The 16,616-nt window shown below is 50.2% G+C and overlaps 1 protein-coding gene across 2 annotated transcripts in view; it reads right to left on the reverse strand.

Annotated features, from left to right (window-relative positions):
* Positions 1-318: 318 nt before the first annotated feature.
* MCCC2 (methylcrotonyl-CoA carboxylase subunit 2) overlaps positions 319-16,616 on the reverse strand; it is a 53,102-nt gene continuing 36,804 nt past the window's right edge. For both annotated transcript variants that reach the window (XM_040979053.1, XM_040979051.1), the window contains 9 exons: positions 16,299-16,398; positions 16,092-16,187; positions 13,540-13,612; positions 10,161-10,237; positions 7,204-7,270; positions 4,849-5,005; positions 3,943-4,057; positions 3,101-3,186; positions 319-545 (listed from right to left, as the gene is read on the reverse strand). In XM_040979053.1, the coding sequence (XP_040834987.1) occupies positions 428-545; positions 3,101-3,186; positions 3,943-4,057; positions 4,849-5,005; positions 7,204-7,270; positions 10,161-10,237; positions 13,540-13,612; positions 16,092-16,187; positions 16,299-16,398 (889 nt within the window). In that variant the 3' untranslated portion in view covers positions 319-427. The remainder of the gene's footprint in view (positions 546-3,100; positions 3,187-3,942; positions 4,058-4,848; positions 5,006-7,203; positions 7,271-10,160; positions 10,238-13,539; positions 13,613-16,091; positions 16,188-16,298; positions 16,399-16,616) is intronic.

A 16,616-nucleotide genomic window follows, 5' to 3' on the forward strand; every position in this document is an offset into this window, starting at 1 on the left:
TTTAAAAAATTCTCTTTACAATGGGGCTGGCATCATGGAGCAGCAAGCTGAACCTCCACCTGTGGTACTGCCATCCTGTATAGACGCTAGTTCTGACAGCTCCACTTCCCATCCAGCTCCCTGCTTGTGGCCTGGGAAAGCAATGTAGGACGGCTCGAGGCCTTGGCACCCTGCACTCGCATGGGAGACCCAAAAGAAGCCCCTGGCTCCTGGCTTCAGACAGCCCCACCAGCTATTTGAGGAGTAAACCAGTAGATGGAAGATCTGTCTCTCCTCCTCTCTCTCACTCTGGAATTTTGCCTTTCAAATAAAAATAAATATCTTCAGTAGTAAAAAAAAAAAAAAATTCACTGTAATAACCACATGTAAGGCTATCATAGTTGCTGCTTTTTGGTACATGTCCAACAGAAGACATTCTCTCTTTGGGTTACATCCTGAAGATGCCGAACTCAGACTTCTGGATGGGAGCGTTGAGGGCAGCGCTAATGCTCAGACCCACGACCAATCTGGTGTCCGCCGGGTCAATGATGCCATCATCCCACAGCCTGGCAAAAGAGCAGAAAACGAGTGGTAATGGATTTGCCATCAAACCACCACACACACACACACACTTCAGATGACACAGGTGTCCACCTCTGTGCACTGTGATCACACAACAGAAGAGGTGGTCAAGAGAAGGTAAAAAGAAAAAAAAAATATGCACAGCTCTTGTCTCAAGCCACCAACGAATGTCACAGAGGTTAAGATGCTACAAACAGCTAACCATGAGAAACCCCAAAATGATCACTGGCCTACGCTTACTTACTTTGAGAAAAGTTCACCTGCTCTCTCTTTGCCCACAACGATATATAAATCAACCTGCTGTATTTCTGCCACTAATATGGAGAGACATGGGGACCCAGGTAATAAGTTAGGGACCAGCACTGCGGTACAGTAGATTAAGCATTCGCTTGCAATGCCAGCATCTCGAATCAGAGTGTCAGTTCAAGTGCCAGCCGCTCTGCTTCTGATCCAGCTTCCTGCTAATGCGCCTGGGAAAGTCAGCAGATGAAGGCCCGAGGAGCTGGACCCGTGCCGCCCACACAGGGGACCAGGGTGGAGTTCTGGGCTCCTGGCTTCACCTCACGCATCAGTGGCTGTTGTGGATACTGGAGAGCGAGCCAGCACATGGAAGGTCTCTGTCCCCTGTCTTCTGTGTTCACTATACTGCTCTACCTTTCAAATAAATAAATAAAGCTTTAATTACCCAGTAGGATTCATTACATTTTGATGTAAGATACATTTTTACCACAATAGGAAAAATATGTACAGTCATAACTTTAAGCTACTGTCAGAAGAAGCTTTTTTTAAAAAGATGTTTATTTAGTTGAAAAATGACAAGTATTACTTTCTAAAGGTTATTAATCGGTGGCGATTTTGCTTTCCGTCAACAAACTGCCTTCAATATCTGGCCGTGACATCAATTATTAAACTGTTCCTACAGTGACAGATATGAATCAAACCTTTGCTCATAAAACATTCATCACAGGGACCCTGAAGTCACAAGGGCCAATGAGAAGATCTGTGACAGGTGCACTGCCCACCCAGCCTCTCTCTCTGCAACCTGAGCACCGTCAGCCAGCAGACACCAGGAGGAAGGGGCTGGCTGACCACTGCTAAACAAAGCACAGCTCCTCAGCGGAGACATACCGACTGCGTTCCCAAAGCTCTAGAGAGAGCTTCTAAGCAAAGGCCTGATGAGGGCGGCTGCCAACAGCAGCTGGGCAGAGGGCGGCAGCACACACGGAGGGCCTGGCCCAGCGGACGGATGACCTCATTCTGCAAACACACAGAGCCTTGCCCAAGCCTAACTGGGCAGGTCGGGCAGTTTTACGTTCGGCCAAGCCTGCACTACGTCTGAAGCAGGCCACGGACGGTTAGCTCCTTACCACCAAAGGGCCTTAAAAGGTCGAGCAACTGCCAAGTTAACAAAAAAACCTGGCTTTCAACATCAGTTTCCAAAGATGACCCCATCTGCCCCACGTGATCTCCTGCCTTGGATGGGATCCCTAAAATCCTAAAGTAAGAAAATAATGAAGGATGTGATCTTTTTCAAGAGGCGACTTGTCTTAGCCAGGAGTGAAGAACAAGTTAATACTGGCTCACCCACAATGCACTAGTCTCCACAGTTAATATCCCAACAGCCACTGGGGAAGTGGAGAGGCAGCTTTGTGGCTTGGGACGTTCATACCCCATATTAGTGCCTGGATTCAGATCCTGGCTCTGTTTCCAGTTCCGGCTTCCTGCCAAGGCTCTCCCTGGCTCACAGCAGGTGATGTACTGAGTCCCTGTCACACACATGGAAGACCTGGAGAGAGTCCGAAGCTGCTGGTTTCAGCCTGGCTACTGAAGGCATTTGAGGAGTGAAGCAATGGATGGAAAATCTCTTAATCACCCATCACAGCACAGCCTGCTCACAAGGCACAGTCCATCCATCTGCCCAAGGGGAGTCAGGCTGCCCGACATCACAGGCGCCAGGAGAAGTCCAAAGGCACGGGCCAGCGAGGCTGCTGCTGTGCCGGCCGGCTCGTCCTGTTATCTTGTTAAATGGCTGGTACAAGAGCCAACCAACGAACAGCAGACTTGGAGCTGACATGGAGAGCTTGGCCACTGATCACCCTCTGGATGCACACACACTGCCAGTGAGTACACTGAGGACTTGGACTTGGACTAGCAGGTGTTCAAAACCCGCTATGAGACATGAGAGAGACAGAGACAGGACTAGGCCAAGAGGGCACAGTGGTAAACAAAAGTCAGAACCAACTCCTGGGAGCCCAGCCTGTGGGCTGCATGGCCCTGCCAGGCTCCAGACACCTGAAACTGGGGTGGCTTCACAGCACAGGGAAGCCAGGGAGAGGACCGGCACGCCACCAGTACACAGCAAGCAGTCGAAGGTGTGCGAGTGCACCCTGGGTCTGCATCCCGTGAGGCTGTGCCATCCCACCCAGTCAGGTCCCCAAGAGAGAGCCATGACACAGCCTGCTGTGCCGTCCCACCCACTTGGGTCCCCGTGAGATGGCCATGACACAGCCTACAGGGCGAGGTCCGCTCTGGCTCCCACCTGGCACTGGAGTAGTAGGGGTTCCCCTCCTCTTCGAACCTCCTGACGATGGGCTCCTTCAGAGCAGCTTCCTCAGCACTGGAGAGCTGCAAGGAAAGGACCCAGGCATCAGGGGACTGCAGGGGGACAACGGGCCACAGGCATCCAGGCTGCGTGCCCACCCTGAACAAGCACAAGTGACAAGCAACAGAGCACAACATGGAGGGAGTGCAGGGGAGGGATGTCATACCGGGTAGATACCCGGATCCCACCTGGGCGCAGGTTCGTGTCCCAGCTGCTCTACTTCCATTCTAGCTCCCTGTTGATGGCCTGGGAAAGCAGTGCAGGTCAGCTCAAAGGCTTGGGCTTACACCTACGTGGGAGACCTGGGAAAGGTCCTAGGCCCCTGGCTTCAGCCTGGATCAGGTTTGGTCGTTGCAGTTATTTGGGGAGGGAACCAGCAGGTGGAAGATCTGTCTCTCCCTTTTTTGCTGGCACTCTGCCTTCCAAATAAATAAAATAAGTCTTTAAAAAAATTTTTTTTTCATTGTAACAGTAGCCACATGCTGACTGGCCTGTTTCTCCACCTGCTAATGTATTCAGGTCTCACTGGGTGACTGAGTTCTCCCACTCAAGGCCAACCAGATGGGCTGCTGTCAGTGGAACAGGCTAAGGCCTCCCCGACAGCACAGAACCAAGGATCACACACCGCATCCCTGTGGGCGCTCACAGGAAGCCTGACACTTAAAGCACTCACACCAAAAGGACCCACAAGAAGTAGCTTTAAAAAAAAAAAAAAAAGAAAGAAAGAGGCAGCAACTGCATGAGCAAGCCACAGCTGCTGGTGAGCATGCGCCACTTACCTGCTTGCCCTCCCGCGCCTTCTGGTCCCTGGTTACAGTGGCCAACACGTTGGCTGCCTGCTCTCCTCCCATCACCGAGATGCGAGAATTAGGCCAGATGTAGAGAAACCGTGGGCTGCAGAGGAAGAAAAGGAAGAACAAGCTAATCACCTCCATGATGAGACAGCAGAGGGGGCACGCAGGGGCACGCAGGGGCCCACGTCTGCCTTGTGAGCCGCAGGCTCTGCTTCCAGCTGTGCCACTGTCGCCTGCAGAGCTTTCTGGAGAGACCTGCAAGGAGCCTCTTGCAGACTGACCCCCAGCCAGGAGGGCTGAGCGTGGCTGTGGCCGTCTGGGTCCCCAGGGGACTCTGGTGTCAAGTCTGGTGACACCGTTTAGCCGTGGTCACATCCCATTTCCCACTCGTGCCACTGCTCCTGTGTGACCTGCGTATTTTTTAGCCTCACCAAGGGGTTATTAAATTCACTAAACCTTTTCAACCTAGATGGGACTCTGCTGATCCATCTTCCACTTGCGTTCTGTCACGTACTTGCCATTTTCCTTACTGTGCCGCTATTCTGACTTCCTGAACTATGTGTTCATTCCCTTGATTTGCCAGCCTGCTTTTCCAGTACATACAGTTACATAATCTGTTAACCTTTCACAAAACTAGCCCTTAACTAGCAACACACAAGTCTTAATATGCAGTATTTTCATGATCGGCCATTACTGATATGTCACAACTCCCACTGTAAATCTGTCCCAAACAGTATCTTGAACACTACATTTCATCTCACCTGGTCAGACGACACCAATGGCAGTGCAACCAGTCGATGACGTTCTGCATTTTAAATAAGCCTGAAATGAAGTCTTTCTGACTACACTGTTAGTGTGCCTCTTTCAGAAAGCACGGGGGCTGCGACCTACCTGTACGCTCTGCCACACATCCCATAGTTCCCGGCTCCGTACGACCCCCCGATGATGACAGTTATCTTGGGCACATTGGCACAGGCTACCGCGGTCACCAACTTGGCCCCATCTTTGGCAATTCCTTCTGCTTCATAGTCTCTACCAACCATAAATCCTAGGAGGGAGAACAGAAACAGAGCTATGGGTGAAGAAAGCTGTCCAGCCCACCAGGTACCACAAGGACATCCAAAAGCAGGGATGTGTGACTTCCGCTCCCTACAAAGTTTGCTCTCGAAGGTGCAATAAAATGCCCCTCTGCTAACTCCTCACACCTGGCAGCACACACAGAGACATCTGAGCCACACAAGGATGTCATCAGAGCAGTCATTTGATAATGAAAGAATGTGACATGCCCGCTATGGAAACAACACCGCACAGGCCAAAATGAGGGCTTCCGGATTCGCTGACCTGGTTTGACAACACGGATTGTTCCTACCAAAGCCAAGGTTTAAACATTAATGAGACGAAGATAAATGTTTCATGGAGGTACTTGGTGTTCCTGCTGGGGACTCAGTAGCAAGGTCAGAAAAATGGTGTCTTTCACTGTCATGGCGGGCTCTTCTACCTGTTTAGAACCCACGCTGGAACTGCTCTAAGCTTTACTCTGCACCTGGGGCACCTGGGGCTCCTGCCACTCCACCTGACAAACAGCAGGTCAACCTTCAGCTACCTCCCTCCCTGAGCGGCTCTCCAAGGCCTTTCTTACCCCCAGTCCCGCAGCTTTGCACACCTCCAGTACTGGATGACTCAGGACAACCTAGTGGATTCCCAGGGAGTACCAACCAGCACCTGTCACGGGCACCACAACCCCTGGCTGCCAGGACTGGACACATTCTGCCTCTCTCAGCTACCTGGAGATGATCATGCCTTCAAAAGGAGAGGGGGAGGGCACCCAGATCCTGGCCTTGGCCCTGACCTTGCCCTGGCCATTGTGGCACTGGGGATTGAACGGCACATGAAATTGCCTATGTCTTTCTCATGCTCTCACCCCTCAAAATTAAGTAACAGTAACAATAATAAAAAGAAGAGTGAAGCCACCTCACTCAACTTTTTTCAAATCTTCCTTTCCAGCTAAAAAAAAAAAAAAAAACAAAAAAAAACACATCATCACATTGGCTGGCTCCTCGGCTCTGTGGACGAAACGGGCTGCTCAGCCCCTCCCAGCAGTTCTTATTTCAGAGACGCCTGCTCTGTCGTGGCCAGCTGCAACTGCGTTTCTCTGCTTCAGATTCAGCCAGAAGCCAACTACACAACTCCAGATAGAAATCTACAAAGGAGATGCTGCAAGGGTAAGCTCAGCCTCTGCCTGCTGCCCCAGCACAGGCCAAACAGAAGAAGCCCGCAGGTGACTTCCAAGCACTACACCATGTGGGTCATAATCCTCGGATCGTGACTCGGAAAAAGGCCCCGGGCTGAACCTCCCCATCCAAGGGCAGCCATCTTTACAGCACTCCTTCCGAGCCTCAGCAAGCGCAGGCACAGGACAAAGAGGAGTCCTCCCCGGTCTGACTTCCACCCCATGCACTGTCCAGAGCCCACCCTTCCCTCCTCAGGAAGCCTTGCCTGACCCCAACCCCAGCCAGTAAGAGCCTCTCCTCCCACTGCAGGCGAAACACTCTGCAGGCCAAACTCAAATCCAGTGATCTGGGTTCTACGTGTGCTCCAAGTAACCGCAGAGAGACAGGAAGGGAGGACCATGACTTAGGGGCAAGCACAGGCCTGGGAAAGAACCAGTGGGCCAGACGGCAGCCCCGGCGAAGCTCAGGCTGTGCCCCGGCAGGCGAGAGTCTGCAGCTCTCCAGATGTGTGCAGAGGACAGGCCATCTGACTGCTTATGACTCACGAGGAAACTATGCACAACGGCCTCAGGATACCTGACATGCACAGAGAAAAGTGTGTGAACCATAAAGACACTCCTGAAAGCGTGTTTCAGGGGCATGCAAAGCCGCTGCACGCAGGGACAGCATCCCATCACAGACTCCAGTCCAAGTCCCAGCTGCTCCACTTCCCACCCAGCTCCCTGCTACGCCTGGGAAAGCAGCAGAGCAAGGCTTGAGTGCCTGTGCCTCTACGCCACATGGGAGACTCAGACGAAGCTGTGGACTCCTGGCTTCAGTCTGGTCCAGGCCTGGACATTATGGCCGTTTGGGGAGGGAAGCAGCAGATGGAAGACCTCTCTCTCCCCATAACTCTGCCTTTCAAACAAATAAAATAAATCCTAAAGCAAGCAAGCAAACACGAGGAGCTCCAGGACTGTGTGCTGTGGTGGACGGTGCGCATCCAGGCAGCCCGCTCACTCAGCCGTTGTCTTACCAGTGATGTTCTGCAGGAAGAGCAGGGGAACGTTTCTTTGACAGCACAGCTGGATGAAGTGGGCACCCTGCAAGCAAGCCACAGCAATCTCTTAAAAGGGGGGCTTGAGACTTTGTAGCCATCACACACCCTACAAAGGCCATGCCTTGGGTCCAAGATGGGAAACTACAAGGCCTGGCTGTCTGACCGTGTACAGATAGCACCAGCAGTTGTCCACGGCACTGCCCCCTCTCCAGCAGGACAGAGGACCGTGCTTCTGTGCAGGACCACCCCACTGTGACACCACCAGTACCACGCTACAGGGCACATGTGTCATGTCAAGTCACGGCCGACTTCAGTCCAACATTCCAAAGAACAGCTACAATTCAACTCAGAGGAAACACCCGCTGTTGGGGAGAAGGGCTGATCTTTGTTGCAAGATAATCTCCTAGTTCACCACTTTTGAAAAGATGGAACGCAAGCTCTTTCAGGATATCAGGATGACATTCACATTTTGATCACCATCTGAAATTCCCTCATGCACCAAGATCATAATGAAATACACCTCTCTAAAGAGGTTGGCATTGAGGCAGCTGAGCTAAGCTGCCACATGCCGTGCCAGCATGCCACACTGTAGCGCTGGTTTGAATCCTGCCTGCTCCACTTCACATCAGCTCCTTGCTAACATGCCTGAGAAGGCAGTGGACAATGCCACTAGCCCTTGGGCTCCTGCCACCCACACGGGAGACCAGGACAAACGTCCAGGTTCCTAGCTTCGGCCTGGACCAGCCCCGACTGGCTGTGACCACCAGCAGATGGCAAATCTTCTCACTCCATGTCTCGCTCTTTGTCATTCTGCCTTTTGAGCAAATGGAACAAAGTTTTTATAAAACATTTATGCATCTATCTCTTACCATTATGCCCCTCCCCAACCAAGGAAACCTCAACAGGGTTGAGGGAAAAAAATGGAATGAAAACTACGTTCAAGCGTCAAAATAAACATATCTTTTAGTTCCATTTTTCCATCACCTCTGGGAAGTACCTTTGTAACCTTCTAACCTTGACCTGAGAACACAATTTCACAGTACCACAATGTAGCTGCTCCCTCCCTGTTCTCTGAAGATTCCATGAGTAAGCGAGCAGAGCATCCGTGAACATCTGTGTCTCACTCTTCTTCCAGAGCCTGCTACCTGTGCGGGAAAGTGCTGGACAGGCACAAAATCTCCAAGCAACTGCCCAACCTTACTAGGACTGTTGACAAGAATGAGGAAATGACACAGACCTCCAGGGCTTACTGCAACAAATGGAACGTCAAGCTGAGCCGATCCTAGCTCCTCCCGGGTTTATATGTGTCAAGGAATAAAAGAAAGAAGAATAAAGAAATAAGCCCAGGCAGAGTTGTCAACTCCAGCCAGAGGTTGCCTCTGCTTAAATAAATACAGCAGAGCTGCGGTCAAAGTCACTAATTCAGGAATCCTTACTATTTGGAAAAACACTCAGCATACGAATAAATGAAAATGAGAAAAACCTCTTTGTATATAAATGGCAATATGCATTTTACTTTAAGAAAAAGAACAAAAGTAAGGAAACAAAATGAAATGTTCCTAAGGTTGGTTTCTGGTGTGATTATGGCTTATTTTGCTTTTTAAATCACCTTGATTGTTTCCATTTCCTAAGTGAGCTGAGGGAACAATAACAAATAGCATTCATTGATAAACTATTTCACCAAAGAAAAACGCCTCCCAGCGGGGGCTTGAGTAAGTGTCTGTCATCTTCTTATGAAAACACTTTAGCAAAGAACATGAATTACACTTATCGCAGCTTGAGCAAAGCTGAGACGGGGACGTACGCGAGCTAACAGGAAGCTGAACAACATTCCTCAGAGCTCCAGTGTGAAAGACGCACTGCCTTTGCATCTCCAAAAGCACCAGGAGAATCCGGTGAAACTGATGAAAGCGTGGACAGGCGTGAGGCGGTCACATCCCAGGACCGCAGGGACAGGACACCTGAACCTCCTCCGTGCGCAGAACACAAGACAATGAGACACTCGTGACGAACGCTCTCGACCCGCAGAGCACGGACATGTGTAGGACCAGCTGTGCGGTGCCACCAGGGGGCACCGCTTGGAGTCCCAGCTGCTCCGTTTCTGATCCAACTCCCTGCTAACATGCCTGGGAAGGCAGCAGAAGACGGGCTGCACACTGGGCCCCTGCACCTACATGGGAGACCCAGCTCCCAGCTCCAGCTGCTGTGGCCTTTTAGACAGTGAACTGACCAGCAGATGGAAGATCTCTCTCTATGTGTGTGTCTATCTCTCTGTAAATCCTTCAAATAAATAAATATTTTTAAAAACATACAAACATGTGTTTCCTCTACAGAAACTATACTTCAAGTACCTAGGGGCCAGTGTTGTGGCGAGTAGATTAAGCCACCATCTGCAATTCAGGATGCCAGTTCAGGTGCTAGCTGCTCTCTTTCTAATCCAGCTCTCTGCTAATGTGCCTGGGAGAGGAGCAGAGATGACCCAAATCTTTGGGTCCTTGTACTCATGTGGGAGATGAGGAGAAGTTCCAGGCTCCTGGTTTCAAACTAGTCCAACCGTAGCAATTGCAGCAATTTGAAGAGAGAACCAGTGCATAAACACATACACACACATTCTCCCTTCTCTCTCTTTCTCTCTCTGCATGGCATTCTTTAAAATACATAACCCTTAAAAACTAAAAAGAACAGTCATAAGGTGAGGATATGTGTTTTTTAATAATGCTCCAGCCAGCCCATTGCACAGTGTTAAAGTCAACTACCACAGCAGTTTCAAAGCTTCCACACACTCACAGAGCTGTACACAGTGTTCTGTTTGCACCTGGAGACACATTTTAAATATTCTGTGCAACAAGAACTTTGAATTCATGATTTGACCTTGAAAGTTAACAGTGCTAAATTAAAACAGGAAATCCCAAAGCACTATAAACAGTACTTGCCTTTTTTGCAGACTCAGAAAAGAGAACGCCGTTGTTTCCAATGATTCCTACTGGGTACCCAAAGATGCGAGCAAATCCTCCAAACAAAATTCAAAACGGTTATGCTTTACACAGGGCTTTTAATTCACACACAAACACAAAAAAAAGACATATCTGCACATTCTTTAATTTCAGGTCAAATTCTCGTGAGTCATGAACTAAGCACACTGTCCCATTTGTTGGACTGGTTTGGTTACAGGACTGACTGGGTGTGTCATCCATCTGCTCATTCAAGGAACATTCATCTGAGAGCCTGGCATGTGCCAGACACCAGGAATATTCTGAAATACAACAGACTGGACGCCAGGCAGCTATTTCAACTGTAGACTCAGGGGCAGAACTCCTGGCCAGCTGGACTTAACATGCTATGGTAAAGGCAGGCCCTTCTAAAGGTCGAACCAGCAGGCAAAGGCAAGGAAGACAAAACAAAACAAACAAAACAAAACAGGGCTGGAGCTGGCCACACGCAGGGCAGGCAATCCGGGTCAGCTGGAAGAACAAAGCACTCTCCTTCCACTGTCCCAGTGTCGCTGTATCTGACCACACGGCCCGCACCAGCACAATAACACTTGTACTGCACACACTTGTACTGCACACACAGGACCACACAACCCACACCAGCACCATAACACTCACACTACACACACATGTGCACATGCTCACACCTGACTACATGGCTCACACCAGCACCATAACACTTGTACTGCACACACATGACCACACGGCTCACACCAGCACCATAACACTTGTACTGCACACACATGACCACACGGCTCACACCAGCACCATAACACTTGCACTGCACACAAACACCCACACGCATACACACACACAGGAGAAACGAGGCAGGGAGGGGAACCACTGTCTTGTGAGGCACAGAGCTACTGATCTGCAACCTGAACTTGTCCAGCCAGATCTTCCCAGAGAGATTTTCAATTCCAAACATGGCTGATGGTTGGAGCCCGAGAACCAGCACGCCAGGCTTGGGAGAGGAGGGCAGAGAGCGTAGGCTACTATGTCCCTATGGCTAGAAGCTGAGTCGAGCCAGACAGGTGCCTGGCAGATAATCAAACACCACGGAGGAGTCCTGAACAAGATGAGAATGCTGAAAACCAAGAAGCCAGGCCACTAACTTTTCTTTATTTTTTTAAATTTGTTTGCTTTCAAAGGCAGAGAGACAGAGAAAAGGAGAAAGAGCTCATATAGTTTACTTTCCCCAAACAGCCAAAGGCCAACGGCAGGGCTTGCCCAGGCCAGGCTGAAGTCAGGAGCCAGGACCTTCATATGGGTCTCCCCATAGGTGGCAAGGACCCAGGTACTTGGCCCATCGCCTGCTGCCTCCCAGGAATCAGGGCCGGGCCGTGACCCAGGCACTGCAGTACAGGATGTGGGAGTCCCTACCAACAGCTTAACCACTGGGCTTTCTAAACTCGGGCTTTTTAAAGATTTGATTTTTTTTTCTTTATGCTGGTTTTGTCTTGACTTATTATTATATCCACTGTGAAAAGACAGAATACTGAGAGACCGCCTAGATTTCTCTCTTTCAAAAATTCCAAGCAAAGGCCTGTGTTGTTCATCCTAACTGGCACTGCCTTCCAGGGAGGAGTAAACTTCCCACAGGGTCAGCACATCGGGCTCGCCAGCAAGCCACCAGCCTTGCAGACCTAAGTGAAGTAGCTAGGCCTTCAGTCCAGGCCTGGCCATGACTGAGAGGCTCCAGGCATGGGCAGGGCCTGCCAAGCGGAACACTTGCCCCCTACCAGACTAGGGACGCCAGGAGGGTGGGTCTTCACCAACTGCCCAGCCCAAAATGCAGTTCCAGACAGTAACACAAAATGGCTTACAAACTCAGGCCAGGGCTGAGACAGGACAAAACACAAGGACTTCTCGGAGCCAGCGCTGTGGCGTGGCACGTAAAGCTTCTGCCTACAGCGCTGGCATGCCATATGGGTGCTGGTTTGAGTCCCAGCTGCTCACTTCCCATCCAGCTCCCTACTAACGTACTTGGGAAGCCAGTTACAGATGGCCCAAGTCCTCAGGCCTCAGCACCCACATGGGAGACCCAAAAGAAGCTCCTGGCTCCTGGCTTCAGCCCAGCCCTGCCCAGTTATTACAGCCATTTGGTGAGTGAACCAATGAATGGAAGACCTTGCTCTCTCTGTCACAATCTCTCTCTCTCTCCCTCTCCACCCCCACCTCCCCGGGACTCTGACTTTCATGTAAAATGAATTCATATTTTGAAAAACAGAAGACTTTGTTCTCCCCCCAACCCGCACCCTTCATGCCTCCCACCATCTTCTTTTCACGACCCCCACCTCAGCCACCTTCTTTTCCCCGTTTCCACCCCCTTCTGCTTCTTCCAGTCTGGTTGCTGACACTCCAGGGAGCCGGGGCAGCACGAATCTTTCAAAGACACAGCAGCTGCCAAGGACAGAGAAAGCCGAGACGGCACGGAGCTGCGTGTCTCCCACACAGTGAGGTTACTTCCTGGACTATCTGGTGCTGACAAATCCTGCCTACAGATCAGATGAAAAGCTCTTAATCACTTAAACACCTAAAAACAGAAACATAAATTCCAGTCCCAGCATGAACCTTCTCTTGTTCACAAATCACACTGGAAGGAGCTGTTCGTCCTTAAGCCTCAGCCTGTACTGTCCTTCCCTCCCCTCTGTCTTGATACGTTATCTCCAGACCAACCATCACACTGCCAAGCTTTTTAGGACCAAGAAAAAACCACAAAATTCGTCCTGCTATTTGTTCAAGGCGGATTCATACAGGTCTAGCCTGTCTCTAATCTTTTTCTCCAAAGGCCTACAGACTGAGCACATGAGCTGACAGAATTACAGGCGTCCTTCTGTTTCTGCAGCCGTGCCATGCTGAAGTGCCTGCCTGTATGCAGCGGCTTCAGACGGGCAGTTGGTAGACGCTCTGTGTACGCAGGGACACTGAGAAGGTTTAACTCATTCTTGACCCTTCCAGGAGGCTCAACAACACATTCAATCTCCTGCTTAAATCGGAGACTCTAAGGAGGTGGCAGCACCGAGGTTCTCAAACTAATTACAGCTACCTAGAGAAAAAGAACGCAACCAGGTCCTGCTCACCTTAGGATGCACACCTTCGTATTCGGACAATGCCACCCTACCTCCCCTCCACAAAGGCACTCGGCTCCAAGCGACCCTCCTAACGCAGCCCCTTTGGCAGCCTGATGCGCATGCGGGTACTGCCTACAGTCTCAGCCCGAGCCGAGGCAGGCAGGGATCACACCGAAGCCGTGAGACCTGAGAGCACTCGTTTCAAAGTGGCAGGAAATGTTCTGATTGCCAATTCTTCACTTCCATACCTGTGACTAATGTGTCCCCATACAAGGCTTTGAACTCGTTGAATCTGCTTCCATCCACGATTCTGGCAATGACCTATGAGGAAAAACAACGTCCTGGAGAAATTAAACTGCAAGCAGGTTTCTGCATGAAAGCTATTTATAAGGAGAACAAATTCCCGGGGAAACTGGCACCCCATTTCAGCCTACCCAGAACACACTCTCACTCTCACTCCGTGTAGGTGATGCCTCCAATTCCCTCCGGGCGGCGACCTAGCATCAAGCTGCCTCTGACCCATTCACCCAGAGCACACGCTCTGTGCAGGTCCTGACATGTCATGGAACAGACCACCAGTCCTACAGGCTGGCCAGCAGAGCTTTGGGGACAACTGAACGACTTGGTGGAGGGCCAGGGATCCCTTTAGAAGGTGGGGCTGGACAGGGCGTGCAGTGAGAAGACACAGGCTCCAGGCTAGGATAGCACCGAGCACATGGTGTCCCACAGCAAGCCACTGACCCCTCAAGTCTTGGTCTTACTCCTGGGGTAAGGGTCACGGTTGTGAAGAGAGGACGAGCCCCATGGTCAGGAGAATCTGAGCCAACAGCACCAAGGCAAAGACCAGCAGCTGCCCAGCTCTTCCACAGAGAGCCTGGAGTCAACAGGTGGCTGCCCTCAAACCTCCCTGGCCGCAGTTTCCTCCTCTGTTGGAAACCAGAAATGCTGAGCCTGGCACGATAGCATAGTGGCTAAAGTCCTCGCCTTGAACGCGCCGGGATCCCTTATGGGCACCGGTTCTAATCCCAGCAGCTCCACTTCCCATCCAGCTCTCTGCCTGTGGCCTGGGAAAGCGGTCGAGGACAGCCCAAAGCCTTGGGACCCTGCACCCGTGTGGGAGACCTGGAGGAGGTTCCTGAATCCTGGCTCCTGGCTCCGGATCAGCACAGCACCAGCCACTGTGGTAACTTGGGGGGTGAATATTCAGACAGAAGGTCTTCCTCTCTATCTCCCCTCCTCTCTATATATTTGACTTTGTAATAAAAATAAATAAATCTTTAAAAAAAAAAAAAAGAAAGGCAGAATTAGAGAGAGAGAGACGAGACAGAGGGAGAGATTTTCCATCCACTGGCTCACTCCTCAAACGGCAGAAAGGACTGGAGTAGGGCCAGTCGGAAGCCAGGAACCAGGAGCTTCTTCTGGGTCTCCCAAGCATGTGCAGAGGCCCAAGGACTTGGGGCATCCTCTGCTGCTTTTGCAGGACATAAGCAGGGAACTGGATAGGACTGGAACTGGCGCCCACAGGAGCTGTCAGTGCCTCGAGTGGTGGATTAGCCCACTGTGCTTCAGGGTCAGCATACACATGTATACACTGAAACACCACAGTCATCAATTCATCCCAAAAATACTGACCCAGGGCTTCAGCACCTGGGACCTAACTACACGAAATGACTCATGAACTACTTTGAAAGACAGGGGAAAGCATTTATAACTTAAGCTGGAAAAAAGTAAAGTTTAACATTTTACGTGTATTCTGTATCAACTGCATAAATACATACACATTGTGCCAAAACATCAAAATATTGCCTGCTTTTGTTAGAAAGTGAAATGATAAATAATTCTTTATTTTCTTTTTTGTTTTTATATAATCACAACTAGTAAATGATAGTTTTGTAGTCAAGGGAGAAAGGTAACCTAAAATGTTAAAAGGTTCTAACACAATCTGAAATAATTTCCTAATTTACAAATGATTCTGCCAGCCACAGAATAAAACACTACACGCACCATGCAGACACCAAAAACGGTCAGTCTGATTACAGGAGACTACGTTGGCAATCAGTAACCATAGCAACATCTTCACCGATAATGGGCCCAGTCTCAGCTGATGTCACATTGATCTAAAAGGGTATTTTTCCCCAACAACTTACTGACATTTTCCTGTTTCCTGAAATAAGACACTGAGGGATTATTTGAAAATTTGGTGCAGCACAGTGGCTCAACAGGCATCCTATATGGATAGCAGTTAGTGTCCCGGCTGCTCCACTTCCCAGCCACCGCCTGCTTATGGCGTGGGAAAGCTGCAGAGGATGGCTCAAGCCCTCTGGCCCTTGCACCTGCACGGGAGACCCAGAAGAAGCTCCTGGTTCCCGGCTTCGGATCAGCACAGCTTTGGCAACTGTGGTCATTTGGGGAGTGGAGCAGTGGATGCAAGATCTCGCTCGCTCTCTTTGTAAATTTTTCAAATGAAAACAAATCAATCTTTTACAAAAGAAAGAGAGTTGAAAATTATAAAGTTCTAGAACATCATTACAGGTCCTCAGGAAAATGGAATCCTGTTTAGCAACAAACCAAGCTTTGTGACTATGGCACAAAAACTTTCTGATCCGAACTAAGGGTGGCTTCCCCCTTCTCTTTCAGCGATTACTGTCCTAGTAATATCTCCCCTACTGAAGATTACCTTTCCCACATACCTTGTTACTTCGCGAGACCTCCATATGGGTACATCAAGACAGAGTCAGCTTGAAACACAACACACAGACCCACAGCGTGGCTTACGGCACGGGTGTGCCCTCCTACACACCTCTCGGATCTCAAAGCTCCTCTTGAGGTTGGCACCAACTATTCCGTAGAGTTCATCGGCAGGAAACAGCGGCTCCTCGGAAGGCTCGATGGTCACCTGCAGGCATTCGGGGCAAATACGCGGACGGGTGAAAGGCATGACCTCAAGGCGCCTTTAGTCAAAATGCACTTCAGGAAAACAAGAGACAGAGGCACGCGCCCTACTCACATCCAGTTTCTTCTGATAATTTAGATTCCTTACAACCTTCCTCGCCAAGTGGAGGGCATGCTGGTCATCCAACGCGTAGTGGTCAGTGACGCCAGATGTTCTGCAGGAGGGGGCACAAGAAAATAACCAGAACTTGGTGAGAGCCGAACATCTTAGACGCCCCAACATCTTCTCCCATCTAAAGATAAGAGCAAAGACACTTTCCCCACAAAAAAAGGAGGGGGGAGGGATTTGCTTTTTTGAAACACACAGTTACACACAGAGAGGGAGAGATGGCGACAGCTCTTTCATCTGCTGGTTCACTACCTAAACAGCCAC

Source organism: Ochotona curzoniae, unplaced genomic scaffold (assembly GCF_017591425.1).
Source record: "Ochotona curzoniae isolate NIBS_2020 unplaced genomic scaffold, NIBS_Ocur_1.0 contig_293, whole genome shotgun sequence".
NCBI classification, from domain to species: domain Eukaryota; kingdom Metazoa; phylum Chordata; class Mammalia; order Lagomorpha; family Ochotonidae; genus Ochotona; species Ochotona curzoniae.